The 26,100-nt window shown below is 33.2% G+C and overlaps 1 protein-coding gene across 2 annotated transcripts in view; it reads right to left on the reverse strand.

Moving 5' to 3' along the window:
- Window positions 1-16,138, reverse strand: part of LOC127738077 (uncharacterized) — a 258,304-nt gene extending 242,166 nt beyond the window's left edge. For both annotated transcript variants that reach the window (XM_052249165.1, XM_052249164.1), the window contains exons 1-2: window positions 16,069-16,138; window positions 13,219-13,272 (exon numbers count right to left, since the gene is read on the reverse strand). In XM_052249165.1, coding sequence (XP_052105125.1) covers window positions 13,219-13,272; window positions 16,069-16,117 — 103 coding nt within the window. In that variant the 5' untranslated portion in view covers window positions 16,118-16,138. The remainder of the gene's footprint in view (window positions 1-13,218; window positions 13,273-16,068) is intronic.
- Between the last annotated feature and the right edge of the window lie 9,962 nt (window positions 16,139-26,100).

Genomic DNA, 26,100 nt, shown 5'->3' on the forward strand with positions numbered 1-26,100 from the left:
GTCCGTGCGATCCTTAGAGAGTCATATAGTACACAAACATATCATAACCACATCACAGCTTAAGGCATCTTCTGAACATTTAAAGGTCCCTACTATGTATTGGTTACCTAAACTACACAAAAAACCAGTAAAAATATCGTTTCATCTCGGCCTCAAGTAAGTGTTCTACAACTAGTCTAAGTGCTTTTGACTAGTTCCTTACTACTATCAAAGAATTTATCATTAACTTTTGTAATGAAACATATGCAAATAATAGAATTAACTATTTCTGGAGTATAAAAAATTCTTTGGATGTTTTAGATAAATTACGTGCTTTTGAGGGTCGTTTTGATTCTGTTGACAGTTTTGACATTTCAACTCTTTACACTACACTTCCACACAATCTTATCAAACAATTTTTTTCCTATTTAATTAAGTCGTTTGGTAAATATGGATACAAATATATTTGCTGTAACCAATTTAAAGCCTTCTTCTCTAGTGAGAAAGGTAAATAAGCTAAATATACTTACTGGAGGTGTGATGAGATGATTGAAGCTGTTAATTTTCTCCTTGATAATATTTATGTACAATTCGGCAATACAGTTTATCGACAGGTTGTAGGTATTCCTATGGGTACCAATTGCGCCCCTTTAATAGCTAACTTGTTCTTGTACTGTTATGAATCACAGTTTATGACCAAAATCGGTAAAGATCCGTCTAAATTGCATTTGATTGATCAATTCAACAACACTTACGGTTTTCTTGTTGATATTTTTCCGTTGAATAATCAAGAATTTTCTTAATATACTTCCGAAATTTACCCAAAGGAACTGACTTTAAATAAATCAAATATTAACGGTAATAACTGTCCTTTCCTAGATTTCGATAATTCAGTTTTACACGGGAAATTCAGCACTGAAATTTATGACAAAAGGGACGATTTTTCGTTCCCCATTGTTAATTTTTTTTTTTTGGACGGTGATTTCTCAACTCGTTTGCTATGCCTGTGTCTGTTGTGAAGTTTTAGATTTCAATGAACGTAATCTATGTATTACTGATAAATTATTAAGTCAGGGATTTCGTTACCACAAATCACTTAAAACCTTTACTAAATTCTTGCATAGATATACAGATTTGGTTTTGAAGTTTGGTTGTACCTATAGACCATTTGTCCATAGATAATTACCGTCCAATCACTTTGTGGAATACAGATGTTAAACTTATTACATCTATAGCACAAAGACTTAAAATTATATCCCTAATCATACAAAAAGATCAAACTGGTTATGTAAAAAATCGCTATAAAGCAAACTTTAGTATTGATGGAGCTATACCATTCATAGACTTTTCTGAAGCGTTCGACTCACTAGAATGGGACTTTATGCTGGAATCATTACAAAAATTTGGATTTAATGAGTCATTTCAACAGTGGGTCAAAACACTATATCATGATATAAAAGAATGAATTTTAAATAACGGGTGAATCTCTGAAACCTTTGGGATTCAATGGGGAATTAGACAAGGATTCCCTTTAAGCGCTTTATTGTTCGTTTTATCAGTCGAAATACTGGCTTGTAGAATAAGGGATAATAATGATCTGAAAGGGATACAAATAAAAATAGAAGAAAAAAAACTCATAGCCTAAAAATCTCACAACTAGCAGATGATACAACTCTCTTTTTAAGATCTAAAGATGAAATAAGACATGCACTAAATTAAATTGATCTTTCTCTTGACTTAAACTCGATAGAAACAGATACAGAAGGTATATGGCTAGGTAAGCTTAAACATTGCAAAGATAAATTTGCAAGTATCAACTGGAAAGATAAAGTGAAAAGTTTTGGTATTCATTTCGGCCTTAACAAACGAGAATGTGAAACACTTAATATAGATAAACAGTTTGAAACATCAGAAAACATAGTAAACGATTGGAAGAAGAGAAAATTGAGTATTATTGGAAAGATAACTATAATCAAAACACTAGTTATTTCAAATATAACATTTGTTGTTTCATTGTTACATCTAAGCAAAGAGACTATAAGTCCATTTAAAAAGATCTTATTTAATTTTTCATTGGTGGGTGGTAGAGAGAAAGTTAAACGCTCAGTGTTAGAAAAGATTACATTGAAGGGGGATTGAAAATTACGGATATTGATGCATACATTGAGGCTATCAAAATAAATTGGGTTAAAAGATAAACTGATGAAACGTGTGCCAACTGGAAAAAATTATACCAACCTATTATTTCAGGGAGTTTGAGGATAACAATTTGATATATAAAATGAATCTTTGTTTTCATAAGTCATTAGAAAACCTGAAAAATTTACCTACTTTTGGAGAAATCAATATTTAAAGATTCATGGCAAAAGTTTATATCTTAGTCATTAGGTAAAAGAAAACATAATTTTTGTTAATGATTTAATTGATGATTAAGGAGAAATTTCTCATAAAGTATTAGATAAACTGAAAAAGAAACAAAACTGGATCGCTGAACTATGCACTCTTCGAAAAGCCTTACCCAAAAGATGGAACGAAAAATTAAAGAGTAATATATCAAAACATACTAAAATTAACATAAAACAAAACATAAAAATGTTTTGTCATGGATTGTATAACAACTTAAGTTTAAAGAAATTTATAATACTAGAAAATTCCCGCGAAATATACTTTGGTTCATAATTTAAATATTAATATATAGTTTTGGTGTAAGGCGATATTAAGATCTTAAATCTTTTTGAAGCGTGTCAAAGAAGAAATACTACCACTCAATATGACACCCAAAAGAATAGTCTTCTCAACAGAAATGTTTGCGCTTGTGATCTAATCATAGGATATGTCATTGTTATACCCTGGATGAATTGCACTGATCAAAATAATATGTGTTTATAAATACCTTTAATTGGTGACATACAGAGTGAAAACTGCCTTGGATGTTTTACAAAAAATATCCTGACCCTGATTTGGTAAAAAAAAAATCTGTCTAGATCTTCTAGCAGTCATTTCTGTACCCATTTTTAACCGAAAACTAAGTAATCCCCCCACCCGTTAGGGTATACTTTTTGCTGAGCAGACCATAATACTTGCAGACAAAGCTGAAATGATGACGGCACGTTAATTTTTGCTAAATTACCCAAAAAATTTTCGCAACATGCTCCGTTCCGCAGAACAATATTTTTTGCACCCCCTCCCGCTAACATTAAATCCTGGATCCGCACCTGATTTCGTGCTCAGAACACCCCCATATATGAGTGGGCTGAAATTTTATGCATTAATATATGAATGGGGGTGGGTCACATTCCAGCCGCACTTCGGTACCCATTTTTAACCGAAAACTGAAGTAATCTCCCCACCCTATTCATATTGAATTGAGGCGGTTCCCCGGAAGGAAAAGCTCTTGACGTGTAAAAATTTGTTGTTAAATTGCTGAGAGCGTCATGGGAATATGTATCACAAAGTGTTTCAGTGTAAGGTCAATATGTACCGCATCTGCTACGAAATAAAATTTAATTTTGCCGGGCAAATGTGCAATGACGGAAATGATGATGGCACGTAAATTTAAGAGCCGAACGTCGGGAAGGACGGTCGATCAGAGCTGGCTTTTTTTCCGATTTTAACCCCTAAAATACCCCCCAAAAGATCTTGAAATGAACACATATCAAACTACGCTGGTCATTACCCCTTTGTGGTATAAAACAATATTCGTGGATTTTATGTGAAAGAAGAAAACGCGACATCCAATTTCAACTCTATTCATTTAGTACTATAGATTATAATCAAGTCTTATAAAGAGCTTCAAGTATGTTTTTGCTCATGGAAAAAACCAACTGAGTGGAAGATATTACATGTAGCAAGCAAAATCGAGAGAATTGTGCAAATTATGATACAAGCATGAAAATCAGCACGAAGCACCATTATTATATTCTTTTAAAGAAAAAAACTGCTGGTCATAAAAAAATCATTTTTTCAAGATGGCCACGGCCTTTTTCTAAAATGGCTGTTGTTTCCAGTTCAAAAATACTTATTTTTCTGGCCATCTTTTATTAAAAAAAAATATCAGGTTTGGTGGTTACTTTCCTTACATATGACGTATGTACTAGAAATAAATATTTGACATGTTCAGGGTTTGCGCATGCGCGAAAATAGTACAAAATTCACACATAAACTTTTAAACTATTCACTATATACTTAGTGTTTTTTGGATTTTAAATGATATTATGAATTGATTTTATAACATTTTTTAAGGTTATGAAATACATTCATTTAACAATTTCGCGCATGCGCAAACTATTTATAGATATAAAGATCGATTTGCACGCACTACCAGGGCATACTAGTGTAAATCGCTGCAGATTATAAACGCGGCATGGGGTCCATTGTCAGCTTTTTAAAGTCTCCCAAATACTTTATGGTTTGTCCCTTTGTTAAAGCCATAAAGTCAGTACCTGAATCGACAGGATGTGCCAACGTGGGATAGCCAAGCCAAGGAGGAACGGGCATTAATCCTGCGGATGGTGTACAGATAGCACGGGAGTTAAATGGCAGTGGATGAACGATCAGGCTGGGTGTAGGTACAACATCAACGAACCCAGTCGAATCCCATACAATAAAGTGCTGTTTCAGGTGGTAAAAGGATAATCCCTCGGCCTGTTAATAGTATTTTTCCAAATATTATTATAGTGACTTTTAGAAAAGGTTAAATTTTGATTTCTGTTTTGCAATTATTGTTGTATTATTATTGTTAGAGTTCATATTTGATTAGTTTTAATTTTTCATAATGTCAACAAGAATTCGTCTGTCATCAGTCTCAACAGATAGTTGGGAAAATGACTGGTCAAAGTGTTGTTTGTGTCAGGAAGACACAGTTGAAACGTTAAAATCCACTACCGATGGGTATAAAATTTTGGCTACAAACATTCCGAAGTTTTACGAAATGAATAGCTTACCTATATCACTAGACGTTAGAAGGTTAAGCAGCGGTTCCGGAATTGAAAGCACTTTAACAATGATTGAGGCAAAATGCCATCCAAGTTGCCGAATTAAATTTAACAACACCAAATTGAAACGTGCCGAACAAAGATACGAGTCAACGAAATCAACAAAAAGTTAAACTGGTTGTTCACCTAAGTTCTTTCGCCGTTCAGTTGATCATTCAGATACAAAATTAAAACAAGATATTATCAAGTGTTTTTTTGTGTGATAAAGAGGCTACTACTTTCGTCACTCAGGGCAGCAATGGCAATGAAGCTGAATGATAGATTGAAAAGTTGTGCTGAAACTCTCTAGGACAAACAGTTATTGGCCAAATTAAGTACTGGGGAAGTGATAGCACAAGACTCGAAAATGAAGCAGGAGATGTTGCCTTTGCCGAATTGGTTAATTATATATTTGAGACTCAAAGAAATAGTGATGGGGCAAATGCATTTAGACTTGCAGACCTTACAAATATGTAAGAAGAGTTCAGCAGATGAGTGAGGGTTCAATTCCAATACACAGGACACGACTCAAAGAAATGCTACTTGCAAAGATACCAGATCTTCAAGCATATACTAAAGGTAGGGAGGTGCTGTTGGTTTTTTAAAAAGATGTTGGTCCAGCAATAGCATTGACATGTAATTACGACGACACCAAACATATCGGAAAAACTGCAGAAATTATTCAGACACAAATTCAGGAACATAAAACAACATTTTCTGGATCATTTTCCGACGAAGAAATCCAATCAAGCGTCCCCACATCACTGCTTGAACTAGTGTGCATAATTGAACATTCAATCCCAATTAGAGAACAGTGTATGAAAGTCTGATCTAGCAATTGCTCAGCTACTAATGTACAACTATCATGCAAAAACATCGAAAGTATCAGAACAACAGCGGCATGCAGTACATCGTGAGTCTCCTTTTTGTATCTATATCGGCCTTTTAATTTTTGCAAGGACCAGGAAGCGTCAGTAGATCGATACCTTACTTCAGTATGGTTTATGTATTTCATATCACCGGGTATTAGAAATTTCAACTCAACTAGGAGAGGCTGTGGTTGAACGCTTTTTTTCCGAAGGTTTAGTATGTCCACCTGTATTAAAAAAGGGCTTTTCACTACAGCTGCTGGTGACAATATTGATAATAACCCTAGTTCAACAACTGCAAAAGCATCATTTCATGGGACGGGAATTTCTATTTTTTCAGCACCCCTCAGATGACAATAGTGTGATTGAAGGTGGAGACTAAATACTGGGAAATAGACCATGTTCAAGGCAAGTATCTTCTCTTCCAGATACATACGCCAATATTAGACCTGCCTACTAAAAGACTAAACCTACACCTCCAAATACCCCTGATACCATACAAATTACCAGATCATGATTATCTTGAAGAAAACCTCCAGTGTGAATATGAATGGCTAAACGTAGTTCATCTAACAGACAAGGATTTGGATTTTGAAAACATATCTTGGTCGTCATTTCATTCCTCCAAAAAACGAGGCCCTTCTGTTCAAGAAGGTTTAACTTCTTTGATGCCACTGTTTGATGAACAAGCCCATCCAGTTGCAATGATCAAGCATTTGATGGATAAGGTGGAGGAGGGGGTTAACTTTCTTAATCCCGGACAAACACCAATTATAACTGCAGATTAACCACTTTTTGTTTTGGCAAAGCAAATTCAATGGGAAGGGCCAGATTTGTACGGAGAAGATAAGTTTATCGTCATGTTTGGTAAATTGCACATTGAAACGGCTTGTTCAAAATTCTGGGTGACATTTTGCGTGATAGTGGATGGACAAGTGCCCTCACTGAAGCCGATATTGCAACACCTGGAACGGCAGCTTCTTTTTTTTTTGTATGTTCAAATGTACCTAGGACTAGACACGCGCATCAGATAACAACATGTGTTTTGTTTGAATTGTTAATGTCGGCTTATGAAAGTATAAACGCAGAAAATATAGCTGATGACTCTGTAACGTTCCATGATTTGATAGACTGGTGTAAGAAAAGAGAGTCATCTCGACCACAGTTTAATTTCTGGCGTTCAATTATGAATTAAGAACTTCTTGTGCTTTCGGTAGTACGCTCATTTCGCGAGTCAGATTTCGTATTTTACAAACAGTCCATATCAATCATGACACCGAATTTTTTGGTCTTGATCGTGTAAATTATGCCCGATGGTTACCGATCTATCACCTAGATATGGCTTCCCTTCACGAACATCACCCACAGGTGGCAATGGAATTTGCAAATAGTAATTTCAATGCACGTAATACCAGCAAGTTGTTTTTTAATATTGCAATTGATCAGGCACATGAACAGAATAATGCAATTGTGAAGGGCGATGGTGGTGCCATAGGTTTAACCGAAGATCCCTCAGCTTTGAGACGATGGATGGTGGCTGGACCAGAAGTCAGTAGACTGGTGGATGAATTTGAAAGATCTAGTTTGAGTCATTCTACAACAGATGAACGACACTATGAAGACTCTTCGAAAACACAAATGGATTTCTTCGAAAAGGTTCAAAGGCTTTCTAAAGTGATGAACGAGTTTGGAAGTCCATTTCTAGAGGAGTAATGAGTACAAATTGATTCGGAAGCAGGTAACATATGTAAACTCCAAGATATTGGGTCCAAACAATACGAAGATCTTTTGAAACAAATACAAAACGAAGGAGAATCTGTTTTTATGACCCGATAAAAAAAAACAATTTCCCATTATTTGGCCGTAAAAGGAAGCCGGAAACGTCTTTTTCAAAAACAAAGCTAAAGAACCTGAAAAGTGATTGCGATCTCTTTTCTAGACTTTCATTTCATGTCAAAGTAGACAGTGTGACTTAGAAGATTTCTTTAGCCATGAAAACCAAACTGCTCCACCGTCTTTGTCTCAGGTTGGCACTTTAAACAGTGGTTTTAAATCGGAGCTAATGGATATACTTGAATCATTCTGCGATTTGCCATCAACTGATCCACATTCTGACGCATTTATCGTTGATGGGAAAGCAATGGTTAATTCCAGGCTACTACGTGGGCAAAAAACATTAGATGATTATGCAAATGATGTCATACTGCCTTACATAAACTCTTGCACCGATAAGTATTCAAAAGTAGACATTTATTTGACGTTTACTTAAAGAATAGTTTAAAGGCTTGGACGAGAAAAAAGCGAGATGTGGGTGCTAGACGGAAAGTTTTTGGTTCTGGAAGAACGCTAAGGGTTTGGAGTAGTTTTCTCCGTGAAGACAACAAAACGGAATTATTCAAGTTTCTTGCCGACAGAATTGCTTCTTTAGAGACTGATAAAAGGTGAAAATGTTCTTTGCAATTTCAATACGGATACTTCCCACCTATCCCCTTGTAACCAGGAAGAAGCAGATACACGAATGTTTGTCCATGTTAAGCATGCTGCTGAAAATAGTTGTAAAAAAGTAATTGTAAGTAGTACTGACACGGAGTAGTAGTATTAGGAATTGCAGCATTCGAAAGATTAGGTGTGGACAAATTGTGGATAGGTTTTGGAAGGTATACAGACTTTCGATGGCTTCCATTACATGACATATCAAATGCGTTAGATCCTCGTGTAGCTGCTCTTCCTTTCTTCCATGCAATCAGTGGATGTGACCCTGTGTCGACATTTCATGGGAAATTGAAGCTTGGCAGACATGGGAAGTATTTCCAGATGTAACGGTCGTTTTTGGTTTTTGGTTTTTGAGAACAAACTCTATTGAAGACACAGACATGAACATCATGGAAGCATTTGTTTGCATCATGTATGACAGAACAACAGCAACATTTGCTGTTAGCGAGGCACGATTTGAATTGTTTGCCAGGAAGCAGCGGCCTTACATGTATGATGCTATTCCGCCTACCAGAGGTGCTCTTCTGGAACACACCAAAAGAACTGCATATCAAGGCGGACATGTTTGGGCTCAAACGGATTTATGCATTCAACAGGTACCAAGTCCTGAACACTGGGGTTGGATAAAAAACAAAGACAATAACAGTTGGAAACCAAAATGTACTTCTTTGCCTGCCGTTGCATCCTCATGTCAGGAACTTTGAAATGCGGATGCAAGAAATCCAGCTGTGTTGGTAACTGTAAATGCTACCGTTCTGGTCTTCCTTGTACGGGTTTGTGTACATGCAACTGTCAGTTAGATAATTATTAGATAAAGCAACCTGTCTTTCTAACCAAAGTAGGTATTTGAACTGAACAAGGTAAGTGATATATCTTGTTAAGTTGATGGAAATGATAAAAATTGACATTTTCAACGTTTTTGCCGCCATTTTAGAACCGGAAGTCACTTTTTTACTTCATTAATGTATTGTCTCATCGTACTATAGGAACTTTAATTTACTTTTTATCAAAACTTACATTGGATTATACCTACAACGCAGCTTTCAAAAGAGTCACGAAATGTAGCCAATTTGAAATGACGCCATTTGCAACATGAGCGGTGGCCATCTTGAAAAAATGAAAACATTTTATAGCCAGCAGCTGGTTTTTTTAAATTAAGATTTAGTCAACCTTTATACCAAAGTTCATGCTTGTATCACGATTTGCACAATTATTTTCATAATATCTACCTCTACCATCCTGTGAAAATGTTAATTATTTTACTTTTCATTTTTTAAAAGATAATAGATTGAATATGTTTAGATGGAAACTATTGCATAACATTTAAGAAATCAACCATCATCTGTAACGTTGGAAAGTAGTTAATAGCGAAAACGGTTAGATGTGTGATAACTACAACCAATTCTTCTTTGAATGCAAATGTGTTAAAAACTATTGGACATTATTACACAAAAATATTTATGTATTTTAATATTGGTCAACATTGTTTTTTGTCTTAAAAATCTTGTAATAGGATACAAAATTGAAGATGTTGAACATAATATACTTAATCATATTATAACAATTGTTTGCTTTGTGATTTATGAATGCTTTTATTTATCAGAAAAGAGAACTGAATATGTGAATATGGTGTCAGTCCTAAAAAATGAAATTGAAACACAAATTTTATATCATCCGAAAAATTCGTTTTTGAGGAAATTTCATTAGAGAATCCTAGAAATTTGATTCTTTATCCTTTTTGTTTGCTTTGGGATGGCTTAGTACCACAGTAAAAAAATCATTGAAATAAAAGGAAGAAAAATGCTCATTAAGAACTACTCCTTTCTTCGTTTTTGTTTAAATAACAGATATCGTATATTATTCTATGTTTGAAGTAATTGAATGATAAGATATAATCTAAAAGACAATCGTGATAAAGAAAAAAAAAAGGTAAATTATTAACATGATTATGTCAGGGATTTCGTTCTCACAAATTACTTAAAACCTTCACTAAATTCTTCCATAAATATAAAGATTTGGTTTTGAAGTTTGGTTGTACTTGTAGAAAACTTATTTCAAACGGGATAGCACATCTTCATTTTTACGGAGATGTTGTTTACAGCCTGGAAATTTAGAAACGATCCGGGTAAACTTATCGATCCTTTAAATAAACTTATTCTTAAAGATTACCAGTTCAACACTGTAATTAGATCTTTGAATATTGTTTTTATTGGTATTGATATTGATTTTGTTATCAGTAAATTAAAATCAAACTAGATATAATTTTATATACATATGTACATACATGGCTCTACAATCTGTCGATACCTGTATCTTGGCATTTCACAAGGTCATGTTTTTCTCTGGTTGTTTATGTCGTCTCTACACTAAATCCATTAGATGTTGGATGTGTTCTGACTGATATTTTAGTTTTAGATGCATGGCTTTTTTTCTTGTTGTTATTGGCTTTGAACTAGCTGTCAGTAACTGCGAGTACTGTCAGATATGTACTGAGTGTCTTTTTGTTGTGGGGATGTATAAGTACCCATTCACTCTGTGTTTTTGTTAGATGTATTTCTATATGTATCCATCTGATGAGTTAAGCCTTTTTCAACTGATTTTTATAATTTGGTCTTATGTTGTACTGTACACCACTATCCCAGGTTAGGGGAGGGTTGGCGCCTTCAAACTAGTTTAACCCCACCACATTCTGTATGTGCCTGTCCCAAGTCAGGCGCCTGTAATTCAGTGGTTGTCTTTTGTTGCTGTATAACATATTTGTCTTTCGTTCATTATTTTGTACATAAATTAGGCCGTTAGTTTTCTCCTTTAAATTGTTTTACATTTGTCATTTCGGGGCCTTATATAGCTGACTATGTGGTATGGGCTTTGGTCATTGTTGAAGGCCGTACGATGACCTATAGTTGTTAATTTCTGTGTCATTTGGTCTCTTGTAGAGAGTTGTCTCATTGGCAATCATACCACATCTTGTTTTTATATAAAATTTCCCCGTTAATTTAGATAGAACGCATATATAATCCAAACGGACCAAAACACATGTACTACCATAACACTAGATAAACTTCTAAATCTAAATAATAACCCTGAATTAAAACGTAAGCCCGAGAGAAGCTACCAGAAGAAATAAACGTGGTCTAAATTGGTTTTAGTGAATTTATGGGAGAAAATGTCCTCTTTTTTCCCCAATCAAAGCGTCCCCGCCCAGTGCATTTAAATGAGAAACAGGCATTTTGGATGGATGCCTGTTCTTATCGGGTCAGTATTAATATTCACAAAAAAATTATGTCACTGAATGTTCAGTCATTTCCTCCGTTTCACAAAGGTATTTTTCCGTACATTGAGCATAGTCATGTATTCAAATATTTGTCCCGGGACCTGGCGCAATCAACAACCATGTAATTAATCGATGTTTTCCCTGTTAATGGGAAAGGGAGAGAACCTGCAAAATTGGTTTAAAGTGTTTCTTTCTTATCACAACGTTTAAATTCTCTGACACTACACCTCCTCTTCGGACTTTGCAATCTGGAATAACAGTACTTCGAATAAGATTTTGAATCTCCCCCCTCAGATATTTTTGGGGATCGAACACTTATCAATAACACACAAATCACTATCGGTCTGTGAACCCCAATGTAAATCACACGGCAACAATTCATTTACATGTACATGTATCTAAAATACAAATCCTCCTGAATAATGTAGTAAGCGCGCCAATATTTTATTGACATGAAACACGGTTAAGTTTCCTTCGTTAGCATTTAACCTTTGATATGTGTCATCGCCCAGTCATATTATAAATCATACATAGCCACGTCTATTCATTAACATACTGAATGCTCTCAAAGCTACGCATTCAATACGTTGATAAGTGAAAGGAGAGCTATATATAAAAATGATTTGTTTTGTGAAATACACAAAAGAATCGGACACATGTTGATAAGGACAATAACTTTTATCATCCTACTTCCCTTAAGTTCATCTTTATTACCCTCCATCACGATCTCGTGACATGATTAGAACAGATCACACTGATAAAAACTTATCAACGACGTCTCAATGTGAAAGTAAAACTTTACAGATACATTCCGGTATATCAACTAAGCGTAATAGTTTCAAAGTCATTTGATGATTCATGAACGATTGCTTTTTGTAAATCTTAAAGATTTTTTTTTCTGTGTACAGTTTCTGCTTTTATCTGTTATAGGTTTCAATTAGTTTTAAGTTTATTTTCAATGTTTCGCTTAGACCGTCTTGTTTACAATAACAGCGAAAAATATCAGATGCCTGGTGATGGCAATAACCCACCTTGCCAACTGGGCCAGATGAGTAACATCTGGTATTTGTGGTATTTTCAATGTAGGTTATCAAATTATTATTATTTATAAGAAAAAATGTATCCTGTCGATACAATGTACTTATATTTGGGCATTACACAAGTTCTGTTTTTTTTTTCTCTCACTATTTATAGCATCATTACACTAAATCCGTTTGATTTGCACTGATTGATTATTTAATTTTACAACATGATGTATTTTAGTTGTACATGTAATCAGGTTGAACTAGCTTTCAGTAAATGCAAGTACAATTGTACTTTATATCATTTGCATTTTTGTTAATTGTTTTTTTTTTTGTATTTTGTCTTAATCTGATGCGTAAAACTATTTCAAACTGATTTTACAGTTTGTTCTTGTATTGTGTTGTGCTGTAACACCACCGTTTTCGTTGATTGTTTTGTACACATCATAATAATGATTGTCTTGTTTAAACATCGAGTTTATTTAGATTTTTTTCCGTTTCAAATTAATTTGTTTATATATTTAGGCATTAAATTGTTTATGCATTTATCATTCTATTTACAGTAGACGAATTTTTAAAAATGAAATATTATAAATATATATACTCACCCCGGCGGTCCTTTTTACGCAATTTCTTGGCATCGGTGAAAAGGGGTGATGTTACTGAAAATTAGAGATTAAAGTATAAAAAAATGATAATGGGTGACATGTTTTGATTGATGTTGTGTCAATTATACTCACCATACAGTATTATCAAACTGATAACTGTTTATATATATGAACATCCATTGACCTCTTGTGTCCATCCATTAGCTGGGTCAGGTAAACGTTCATCCGTTATGTCAAATCGTAACGTTGATTTTAAATATACGGGGTCGCCATCGGTTCATCAAGGTCTTAATTAAAACAAATAACTCGAAGAGTAAACCTTGTGTTTTGATTAATATTGAAGACTTGATTGAACCTTCTTTACTGACGTGAAGTTCAGTATTTTATAAAAAAAATTAATATGTGGTGATAAACAAGTTAGAGGTAAATGGTTCTGTACTATTATCAAAATACGGGTTACTTTTTTGAAGTTCTTATGGTTGTCATTTCTATTTTAATTTTTAACTTTAGGGCGGCACATTGATAGCAAAACTAACAAATATGAAGTATAAAATAAAAGATAGCAAAAGAAAAGTAAAAAAAAAAATATCAGAAAAGAAATTGAAAAAGAAATTAAAAAAAATCATTTACCTCCTTTAGACTAAATAAGTATTCGCACAAAAAATTAAGTAGCTCTGAAGATTCCAATGTAGCAATCAGATTAGCTTGCTCATTCAAATATCATGCAAACATAATTTAACTCCTGGAAATATCGTTTAGGTATCAGATGAACCAGATGATCCGGTCGTTTGAGTGGAAACGTTGATGTTCTGTGTTATCGCGGCTCTTAAGTTTTAATGAGTTTCGTTGTAGATATAACTGCTGGTATACAGTTAGAATATGACAGATGACAACAATCGAGTCGGATATTAAATAGGTCAGATGTCATACAAACACCATGTCTTTCGCCTGATACTTTTCGACTGGGTTGGCTTAAAGTGTTGGTTTTTTTTGTGGGGTTCAGTTTCATTTCTCTCGTGCAAAGAATAACTTGTGTTTTCCTTTTAGTTACACAGAATAGCATTAGTTGAATGTTTAAAGTTAGATGAAATTTATTATTGCCACCTAAAACTTTTAAAAAATAATCCTTTATTTAAAATGAAGGAGGTTATGTGATATATTTACACTTAAACTGAATATTTTGATTTGAGGATGACCATTTGAGAGAATGCTGCATATATTTGTATTTTCATTTTTATGCTCAACTCTTTTCAATATTCTCCTGCTCCTAATCTTAACTGAAGGATCGTCTCCTAACATTTTAATTTGGACTTAACTCCTTTTTGTCGGTTAGTGTATCTGTTTTTCAATATCAATCCATGAATTAAACATTATGTTCATGAAACAGAGATACAAGTTAATGTGTAGTTTATTAAGTCAACATGACTCTATAACAGAGCAATCATACGCATATTTGTTTTTACTTAAAGGAGTAGGTCCGGTAAGGGCCGATTTTGGCCCCAAATTTCAGGTTCATCTGATGAAAGATTTTGGACACTTTTTAAACACTTAAGTGTCTACTTTAGTAGAATAAATTTATTTATGTGATTTAGTCATTAAAAACGCTCATATTCAAGCTTAAATGTTATAAATCTATCAAATATGCCATAATATGTCACTTTTTAGATGGTTTTTGTCAAAAATGAAAGTGGCCGCATCCGTGTTCATCCTCAACCTTTATATATGTTATGTATTATCATCCAATACAACTTACATTTAAATATTAAGAATGAACACAAATGCGGCCACGTCCATTTAAGACGGAAACCATCTAAAAATTAACTCAAATGCTAAAATTATGAAGATTTCAGTAATTTAGCATGACTGAATGATGCTAGTACCCGATAAATATGCATTGTATTATCAAAAACAGCTCATATGTATGTAACAGAAGTATTCTACTTTCCAATGAATAGCTAAAAGTTTACATATTAACAATTTTGTAAAACTGCTATATTTTGGGGCCAAAAAGGGGTCTTACTGAACCTACTCCTTTGACTATTCATGGTTTTTTTCATTACAACCATACTTGAAGTATTAAAATGCAGTAAAACTTATTCAAACTTTGAATATTTGAAAGATTATAAATAATACACATTGAAGATCATGTACCCGTTGTAGGACCCTCAATATATCTCGTGCTAGTTGTAAAAATAACACTGTGAAATAACGCAGAACAACGCAGACAACTAAGAATTAATTAGTATCTTAACAGTTTCGGTGTTCATTCTTAAAAGACTTTTTTCGACATTAATTGCATAAGACTTCAGTTTTTTTTTCTATTTTTCTCGTGATTGCAAGAATTGAATTGAAATTTGATCCACTGCAATCCATAGAAGGCCTATGGGGATTTTGAGATTCATCATTATTTTATTCTGTATAAAAAATGCCAACATAATTCCTTATTCCAATCATACAATGATATTGACTACTACAGAGATTGTTAACATGCATACTATTTTATAAGTAAATTTTATTGATATCTAATTTGATCAATTATTAAAATGACTTTCCAAAGAAAAATAAAGCATTTGAACGCTTTCATTCACAAGTTGGTTCAGTGAAGCAAAGACTAACATGTATATAAACAAATATGTTCTATTCTACTCAATTGTGATTTTAATAATGGTCGTGTGCAAGGCTAACAAATGTATTTCATCTTTTTCATCGATGTCTTACGATTCTTATAATTCTTGTGATTTTATAATCAATATGCTGCGAGTTCCGAAAAAAAAACTATTCATCAACAAAACATTAAGTTGAATTTCATGAAAATTAGGTTACAAATGCTATATACATTAAATATTATACCTGTATACAGAACAACTAGCCAAATGAGCAGATTCCACCGTAAAAGCATGTTGCTTTTATTGATGCACGCTGACACAAAGACTCTACCGATGCAGTTTTGACTTTTTATAGTCAGTTTTTTAAAGGGGAAAAAAGGGATTGAATCCTTGTTACAACTTCAACTGATTGGGTATAATTGTCTAAGCAAGATTTTACGAAAAGAAATGGGCGTGTTTGAAATAGTTTGACACTTTGCCCTAAGAAAAATTTCTCCGTTCTTTCAAAAGGATGAAACGAATAATTTGTAAGATCGAATTCCTATAGTGAACATTCATAACAAAACAGCGACAACATGTTGTGATTACAAATTTGAAATAGATAATTACAAGTAAATTAAAAAAATCACTTTCTTTGTTGTATTTTTCGTATGCCTCTTTCACCCGAACGATCACGATCGAAAAGTCAATGAATTATTACAAAGTTACATGTTTCATATGAATTTTGTGCATTTTTTTTTTAGTTATCTGAAATGACAACCTTGAGAACAATTGAAACATCAAAGGCTGTTTATGCATGAATGAAATATCTTGAAAATCAAATTTTAAGCCATTAATTTGAAAGAATAGAAGTAGTATGTTCCTAAAAAAAATCTTCACACTATCTAAATGAATTGTATGTAATTTCTAGGGAACACGTTACGTTCAGCTTCTTAAAATTGTTTTAAAAAAGTATCTTAAGAGGTCGAATTAAAAAAGAAATAATGATTATACAAGTTTGTCTGTTATACACTAATAATACGTCAAAAAGATAACAGAAATTAACATTTTGTAGCGTTTCCATAACGCAACACCATTTCTGAATCAATACCTATTTTATCTGAACAGAGACTGGAAGCCCGTTCTTCTGAATTGGTCCATACTTATCTAAACAGTGCCTTGAAGCAACATGATACTAAACTTTACATAATAGGAATGTGGACAAATGCATTTAAAATTTACATAAGTATTGTTCGTAACAAATATTTTCATTTCAAAATTTGCTGAAATATAGTATTATTCAAACTGTAAGATAAGATGTCAAACGGCATGCAGCATTAAGTTTGAAATTAAGACTTAGAACAGCATAGCAGCCCGTTTTTTACTAGACCGTCATAGAAAAAAAATATGAATTTTTTTTATATGCAAAAGCATGTCAATGATCACAAATGTTATGCATTTAACTATATTTAGATGTGCACGCCAAAAGATTGTATGCGTAAGCATATTTGTTTGAGATACAGTGGTGTACATCCTGTAATAACCTGTGCAAATAGTGGATAAACCACAAGTAGTACTAATAGTCCTCAGTAACATGGGATTGTTCATAGGTTCATATCAGCACAACAAAAAATATCAAATTTTCTACCCTTTACACCAAGACAAATGCAAAATAACACCAGATTCAGATTTCCTAAACTAATGCAGCAATGTTATTATCAGGATATTCAGAGTGGTTTAGATTAAACTGTAATGGCCCATGTTTCTCAAGTTTTGCAAACAATGTCATTTTGGCAGAGGTTTACAAAAATGAAACCCATTTGAAGTTAAAGAAAGAAGTTAAACGTGGTAGGATGATAAAAATGCTAATTTCAGCTTTAAGAATATCGCAAATTAGGGACTTTGCTAAAAATGACGGGTTGGCGCCTCATAATTCACCTGTCATATCCTCCGATTTGGAGCATCAATGATTGTATTAACCCAGAAAATAGCAAAGTGAAAAAATTCTTTGTTTGATATAAGGTGATCAGGATGGTATCTGAATTTAGGAAAAAAATATCCTTTGCGCTAAAATGGACACTAGCCAAGCTTTTCGAATTGTGTTTTGGTACACTAAGCTGATTTTATCTCCTTTGTATTTTTTTTAATCGGAAGGCTGTCCAGTAGCGTGTGTCGACTTAGAAAAGTTTGCTTCTTTTTTGCATTGAGTCTTAAGACCTCTAATTTGCTAATTTGTTTTTTTTTTTGCTGGGGACAGTTCCACAAAAAAAAGTACAATATTGATAGAAATTTTCAATGAAGCATGTAGTCGGCCAGGTGTGGCACTGGCCGTGAATAAAACAGTAGGTCCTACCACATGTATTACATTTTAAGGTCAAGAAATCGACACAGTGCTTACGTTGGTACAAACCTCTCCTCAAAAACAAAACTGAAAATACTTTCTGAGTTTATATCAAAAAAGAATCCGGCCTTGAAGGTATATGAATCAATTACAGGGTTTATGGCATATTGTTCAAGGACAATTATATCGACCAGGCAATAACATGTTATTAAAAGATAAAGCTGTAGCCAAATCCTCCCAAACCTTAATTATTTATTAACTTTATTACTTTTTGTGCTTCAGAAATAAAAGCATTTAAAATCTCCAATTTTAAAGACAATTATTCGTCAGGTACAAACTCGAGTTTGATTTTTTTGGTAGTTGGTAGTTTAGTGTTGGATAATTTGCATTTATAGTAATAAGTTAAATTGCAGCCTCACTGGGGTCTTTTTTTAAATTAGACAGTAAGGCGCAAAATTAGCAGAGAAATTTATCACTACAAACCCAATGTATTGAATATATTAATGTTAAGGAAATGATACTGGTTTAAGTTTTATATTTAAGCTTGAATTCTGTTAATAGTACACGGTAAATGATATTCAGATGAATCATAACTACATGCCGAGCTAATATGTCTGAAGACAACTTGTCAGTGCATGTGCACTTAAAGTTTCGGCATTTTGCAGATGTATCTGCGCTTGATTTAACATTTATATATTAAGTGAACAATTATGATAGCTAGTGATTACGAGGGATCCTCAGGCAACCTATTGTTACCAGATAAGGCATATTAGTAAAATATATATCTATATAGATAGATAAAGTTGTGGCCAAATAGCGCCAAATCTTCATTATTTATTTTTTGTTATTTGTTGTGCCTCAAGGATAAGTGATGTAAGGTTGCGAAAAGTCAATAAAATATGTCTAACCATTCCGATTACAACGATGCACAGACATAAACTTATAATAAGTTGAAGATTTAAACCCACGAACGATAGAAAAAAATGTTCAATCAGTGCAAGATAATTACGTGGAATGAACAGAGGACATCAAGACACAGTTTTCTATTAGGAACAGGATGGCTGGAATAAAATAACTGATTATGATATAAAATATGATTATCTTTATCACTCACAGCTTGCTTTTCATAACAACATATGAAATAAACATCCTACACAGTAATACGTTTTATTGTTGAGATATACATCCTTTCCATTATACAAATCAGTCGACATAATTAAATATTGATCACGCTAATGTAGGATATTCCACGTTACAAATTTGAAGCTGACGAATGTTGAGTTCTGATAATCATATCATAATTAAATTTTGTTTTCTATTTTGCATTATTTGACTTTTTGTTATATTTTCTTAGTATACATACAAATAAGTCTCCCAATATTGTGCTTCTATTTTGATCGCATGGTAATGGTAAAAATATTGTTTTCGTCACTCAAAACCCTGTGTATAGCCTGCAACTGCTTTTAATGTACTAGTGTAAAAAAGTATAACAAAAATACCAAACTCCAAGGCAAATTCAAAAAGGGGAAATCCATAAAAACAGTATTGGTTTCCTGATTTTTTTCTTAACATTTTTCGGGGTTTAGCACCACTGTTGTACATGTAGGAGCTTCATCAATCTTTAAAGACCCAAATGTTGCAAAACACTTGTCCTACCTCCATGACAAATATGTTGTTGTCCCCGCAGATAAAACCCTAAACAACATCGTTTTTGAGTGAAAATCACATTACATAAACTGCTTGAGAAATGAATTAGGTATTGGTGATTCACTTGGAAACTCAACATATACTTCCAAGACACTTACTAAACAGGAAATCCTGGATAATCATAGGTCTGTTCTATGTTCCTTTGGAATTTCAACCAAAGATGAAGAACTGGATCTTCCCTCACTGTATTGGATACCTTAATTACATAAGTGTCCTTACAAATAATGGTATATTGCTAGTTCTTCCAAGTGCTCCACAAAACCTCTTTCTAAATTATCAAAATCAATTTAATCAACAATCAAAGCCGGGCTTCAAAGTTATTGTGAAACTACCTATCTGTTGTATCCTTTATCTCAAGTTCGACGGGATAGATGCGTTGAAGATAGTCACCAAATTTTGAATTAGTTAGTGAGAACCAGATGTGGATACTAAAAAATTCTAAAGATCTTTTAGAGTACAAACAATCAAACACTCTTTCATCTGGCAATAGTATTAAAACATTTGACTTTTCTACACTTTACATAAGTATTTCCCATTCCAAACTAAAAGACAAATTGAAAGAGTTGGTCCTACTTTGTATCATAAAAAAGAATGGCCACGTAGATACAAAAAAGTATCTTGTCTTGGGGAGGGATAAATCATACTTTGTGAATAATCAGTCTGATTCAAACAAAAACTTCTCTGAAACTGACATTATCAAGATGCTTGATTTCTTGATTGACATATTTTTTACGTTTGGAGGACGTGTTTTTCAACAAACAATCGGCATTCCCATGGGAACTAATTGTGCCCCTCTTTTTGCCGACTTGTTCCTGTATAAATATGAGGCTGATTTTATACAGGAACTTCTTAGGAAGAAAGAAAAGAAATTAGCAGTATCCTTTTACTTTACTTTCCGCTATATAGATGATATTTTCTCACTAACTAATTCAAAATTTGGTGACTATCTTGAACGCATCTATCCCGTCGAACTTGAGATAAAGGATACAAAAGATACAGTTAAGTCTGCCTCATATCTTGACTTGCATCTAGAAATTGACAATGAGGGTCGGTTGAAAACAAAGCTTTACGACAAGAGAGATGATTTCAGCTTCCCAATTGTGAACTTTCCATTTCTATGTAGCAACATTCCAGCGGCGCCTTTATACGGAGTATATATCTCCCAGTTGATACGATATACCAGGGCTTGCATTTCCTATCATGATTTCCTTGATAGAGGGTTGCTGCTCACAAGGAAGCTATTAAACCAAGAGTTCCAAGTGGTGAAGTTGAAATCATCCATTCGTAAATTTTACGGACGCCATCACGAGTTGGTAGACCGTTATGGAATGTCCGCTTCACAGATGATAGCTGATATGTTCTTAATGTCGTAACTACAATCCCGCCCCCTTTTCCCGAATGTGACCTACCGATTTAGACTTATTACCGGGTTTGTAATAATATGAGCAACACGACGGGTGCCACATGTGGAACAGGATCTGCTTACCCTTCCTGAGTACCTGAGATCACAGTTTTTGGTGGGGTTCGTGTTGCTCTGTGTTGTGTTTTGTGTACTATTGTTTGTCTGTTGGTCTTTTTCTTTTGAAGCCATGGCGTTGTCAGTTTATTCTCGACTTATGAATTTGAATGTCCCTCTGGTATTTTTCGCCTCTCCTTGATAATGTCAGTTTAGAGAATTTTGTCGGATTATTTATGAATGGTGAACTATCACAGGTGCAATCAGAAGGTTTAGACTTAAAGTCAATATTGATATCATGCAATACGTGTTTGTAATTGGTTTGGTATAGGTATAAGAAATTATAGGTAAGGACTGATCTTTAAAATAGGGAGAAAATATAATATTTAATTGGTTGCTGGTTTATACAAAACACTTTTTTCAGGCGCAATCTCTAGTAACTTCCTTAAACCTTGTGTTTTATAGTAGCAATAAGTCTTGACTGAATGTTATACTTCCAATTTGAGACCAAATATTTTTTTTAAAATATATCGCTGTTTTATTTTTTAAAAGGATACAAGTTACATCTCGTGAATTAAATCATCCCGTTATAAATACATCAAAATACCGGACCAACGTACTGCGTATCAATGCAGGTTTCCCAACAATTCACCCGATGACATTTAGAATACTAGTGTAAAGGAAGTCTAATACTCTGACAACAAATAGTGGTTTTGATGTTAACTTAAATAATCGCGAGAGTAGTTTACCAATATTCAAATCTCGTAAATCGATTAGGAAGAGATACATAAGTGTAACAAACAAAAACTGACGTAATTGCATGTTCTCCAAAAGGAGCGAGACCGGGTGTGTCGACAAGGTACGCATCTCCTGCTACGCATGCATCAGCTGCCATGCAAATTCACTCTCATTCAAAATGTCAAAATCGGGAATAGGACACACTCAGTAAAATTACAGATCAGGCGACTATACTGGTATCTACAAATTGAAGACCACACAAACCTGTCGTTAGTGAGTTTAACTGAACATAGAAAATTCATTAATAGATTTATATGCAGATGATTCTACTTTACATAGTAAAGGTAATAATGTAAATGAGTTAAATGCTAACCTTCAAAATGTTATGTATATAATTGAAAACTGGTGTTCGCAAAATCGTATGAAACTAAATGCCAAAAAAATGTAAATCAATGATAATTGGTTCAAAACAGAGGCTTTTTTCAACTGGGAACAGTTTAGATATCAATATTACAGATGAACAAATAGAGAATGTAGATTATGAAAAACTTATTGGTTTATATATTGACAAAAACCTAAATTGGAATGAGCAAATAGATAAAATGTTATGTAAAATATCAAATAGAATCAACTTATTACAAAAGATAAGAAAGTATTTACCTATGCATATACGTTTTATTTATGTTAATGATTATATTCTGCCATTGTTTGATTATTGTTGCAATATATGGGGTAGTTGTTATGAAGGTGGAATAAATAAACTTAATAAGTTATTAAAGAAATCTGCTAGGGTTATAGTAGAAGCTGACATAATGACATACTCCAGTTTATTGTTTAGTTTAAACTGATTAAATGTAGAAAAACGAATTCTATATCAAAAGGTAATACTATTAAATCTTCCAAAGCCAAAAACAATTTTTTTGAAAAAAAAAAAAAAAAAAACATTTATATATTCTTGTTCTCAAATATGGAACAGTTTACCAAATGAAATAAAGATGAGTAATACACTTATATCTTTTAAAACAAAATGTAACAAATTTTCATAAATTGTGCAAATTATTATGCTTTTTCATTGATATCTATATAAAACTGCATATTGTGTATTTATCATTATAATATTGTATGTACTTAATGAATATGTTATTTTATTATTATTTTTTGAGGACTCTCAGGAAGATTGGTTTTAACTAATGGGAGGGGCCTCGGTGGCCGAGTGGTCTAAGTAGTTACTACTGTAATCACTAGCCAGTCAACACTGAGGTTGTGAGTTCGAACCCCGATCGTGCGGGTGCACTCGACTCCAATCTTAATTGACTAGGATTGTCAGTTTTCCTATCGAAGGTCGGTGGTTTTCTCCGGGCACTCCGGCTTCCTCCACCAATAAAAACTGGCCGCCACGAAATAGCCCAAAAGCGGTGCTTAAAAGTGGCGTTAAAACACCAAAAATCAAAAATCTAAATTTAACTAATGGGATTGTCCTCTTGAATTAAAGGTTATCTATTTATTTATTTATTTATTTATTTAGTTGAGGCACCGACAAATCGTATCGGTCAACCAATTCGTGATGGTTACCGTAACCCTGGTGTAGTTTCGATTTTATCCGTTCTTCCTCATAGCTCGGTTGGAGCAGTTTAATGTGTAAGTAGCAGTCAGTATAGTTTGAACATGCACGAGCGTAACTCATTAGCTGCGATACTTAGTAATCAGAAGACAAGAAGGAGATTGTAGAGCTAAAATAATGGATGAACATAAATAAGTATTCCATTTGGATGTTTCATTTGTGTTGATTATTTTTTATTCTGTGGATTACTTTTTTTATACAGTAAATCCCATTATCTGGAAATGTATGTAACCATTACCCATTAACAATTTTGTTCTCAAAAATAACAAATGATATAGATTCCAATATAACATTGATAACAGCGAACTTAGGCGAGACAGGGGTAACGTGAAACACGTTACGATATTTTTTCGGTGCCTTGGGTTTCAAATAGTTGATTCATTCTCATTCTCATTTACATGTTCCCTCTTAACTATAGTTGTAACGGCCACATCTTAGACATTAACGTTTTTTTTTTATATACTGTTTCTAATATGCCAATTCTCACCATATACTGGACTGTTGTTTGAAGAAACGTGCGATATTATTTGTGTTAGTACTATTCATTAACTATTTAATGTTGTAAAAATTAAAAGCAGTTTAAAAGACCATATTTCTATATTTTTGATTAAAAACAGAAAGACAAATCGTTCTACCCGTTTTACTTTAACTTAATTTTATTCATATTACTTCTAACGTCTTTTGTTATTTCATCAACCATTCTGTTAACAAATACTGAGTTTGCACTTCTCTTTTTCTAAGAGTTTTTGGCATTTACTGTAGCAAAATATAGCCATTCTTTTTTTTTATTGACAAATTGACTCAAGTACTCAAACTTCGCTATATCTTGAAATTAGATTGCAAACTGTGCTGTTAAGATATAATGTAAAAAATCAAAAACAACAATACACTCTTTTGACCAAAAACTACAAGTGATTAAGTGCAAATCGAATGTTATGTGCTATCCTCAATATCAATAAAAGAAAGCATTTTACAACATGACTTTGTTTTTCATCTTTAGATATCGGTATGAACTTTACAATTGACACAGTTAATAAAAAGTTGTTGATGTCATGGCAAGCCTTTCAAGTCTGCTGTGCCGTTGACATTGTTCTGATGCATGTTTCACCGACTAATGTGAAATATGATGTATATAATAAACATTTCATTTCAAGGGATCCATTTTTAACATTCATCATCAATTTACCCGCCTGGTTGCACAATGTAAGTTCACGTCAATTTGTTATTTATAATATTATGAAGTTTGCAACAGATGTGTTTTTTCTTCCGTATATCTCGAAATAACTTTGAAATTCGTTTACCTTTTCACGTTTACATATATGTTCATGCACATTACATATATTATCTTTAAAAATTTTAAAAAAGAAAAAAAACACAGAATATCAATTCTAAAAGATGGAAACTACCAGAATTTCACATTGGAAATATCAAAATTAGGAGAAAAGATTTTCTGTTTAAGTGAACAGTTACGAGCAATTTGACCCCAGAAAAATGTACACAAATTGTTTTTATCATCTACCAATACAATTGTTATTTAGAAGTCATATGTACCTCGATTTATATTCTTCTAGTATGTAACCTCTTGATTTGTTGTATCTTCTTATTTAACTAATATTACCAGAGTAGTTTGCAAATGTCTGAAAGGGAATATAATAAAGTAATAATTTGATTTTAGACCTTACAATGTCATTGTATAGAAATTGTAGATAATTGAGAAAATAAATGAAATTGATTTTGACATCTGTTTAAACGAGTACATTAATATATATATATATATATAATTATCTAATACAACTATTTGTGGCATGTAAGACCATACACGTGTGTGTTTTATTAATTAAAAAAAGCAAATAGCAAACTTCTGCCTTATTTGTCTCTATGTCAGACATCAAAGTAGTGGACCATCACAAAATAAAAGAAATCATAAGGGTTGACTAGGCATATACATATGGTTATTCCTGAACTTCTCCCGTACTGTAGAAAAATCCATGCTAATGTGGGATGTACATGTTATCTGGATGTGGATATGTAGATATAGAAAAATATCAGCCCTTGAGCCAGAATATGAAGCTAAATGTCGAGTGATCGTAGCGAACGAGCCATTTAGCTTCATATTCTGTCGAGGGGGCTGATATTTTTCAATATCTATACAATCCACATTCAGATAACATTTTTATCATCTTTCAAAGCAATGTTTTTTATCAAAATTTCCTTTTTCAATAATTTCGCGGGAATTGTTATTACCAGAGTTACCAGAGTGTCTCTGTTATTACTAGGCAACACACGTCATCAAAATATTAAACCGCGGATACACCTTGTGGCCAAAATACGCAGGGTAAAATATTCCCATTAACTAGAGGAAGAAAAATGTTTCGTGTACATGATAATGCATATATGAGAGTATAATATTTGAAGATGATATAAAAAAAAAAAA

Source organism: Mytilus californianus, unplaced genomic scaffold (assembly GCF_021869535.1).
Source record: "Mytilus californianus isolate M0D057914Y unplaced genomic scaffold, xbMytCali1.0.p SCAF_4, whole genome shotgun sequence".
NCBI classification, from domain to species: Eukaryota; Metazoa; Mollusca; class Bivalvia; order Mytilida; family Mytilidae; genus Mytilus; species Mytilus californianus.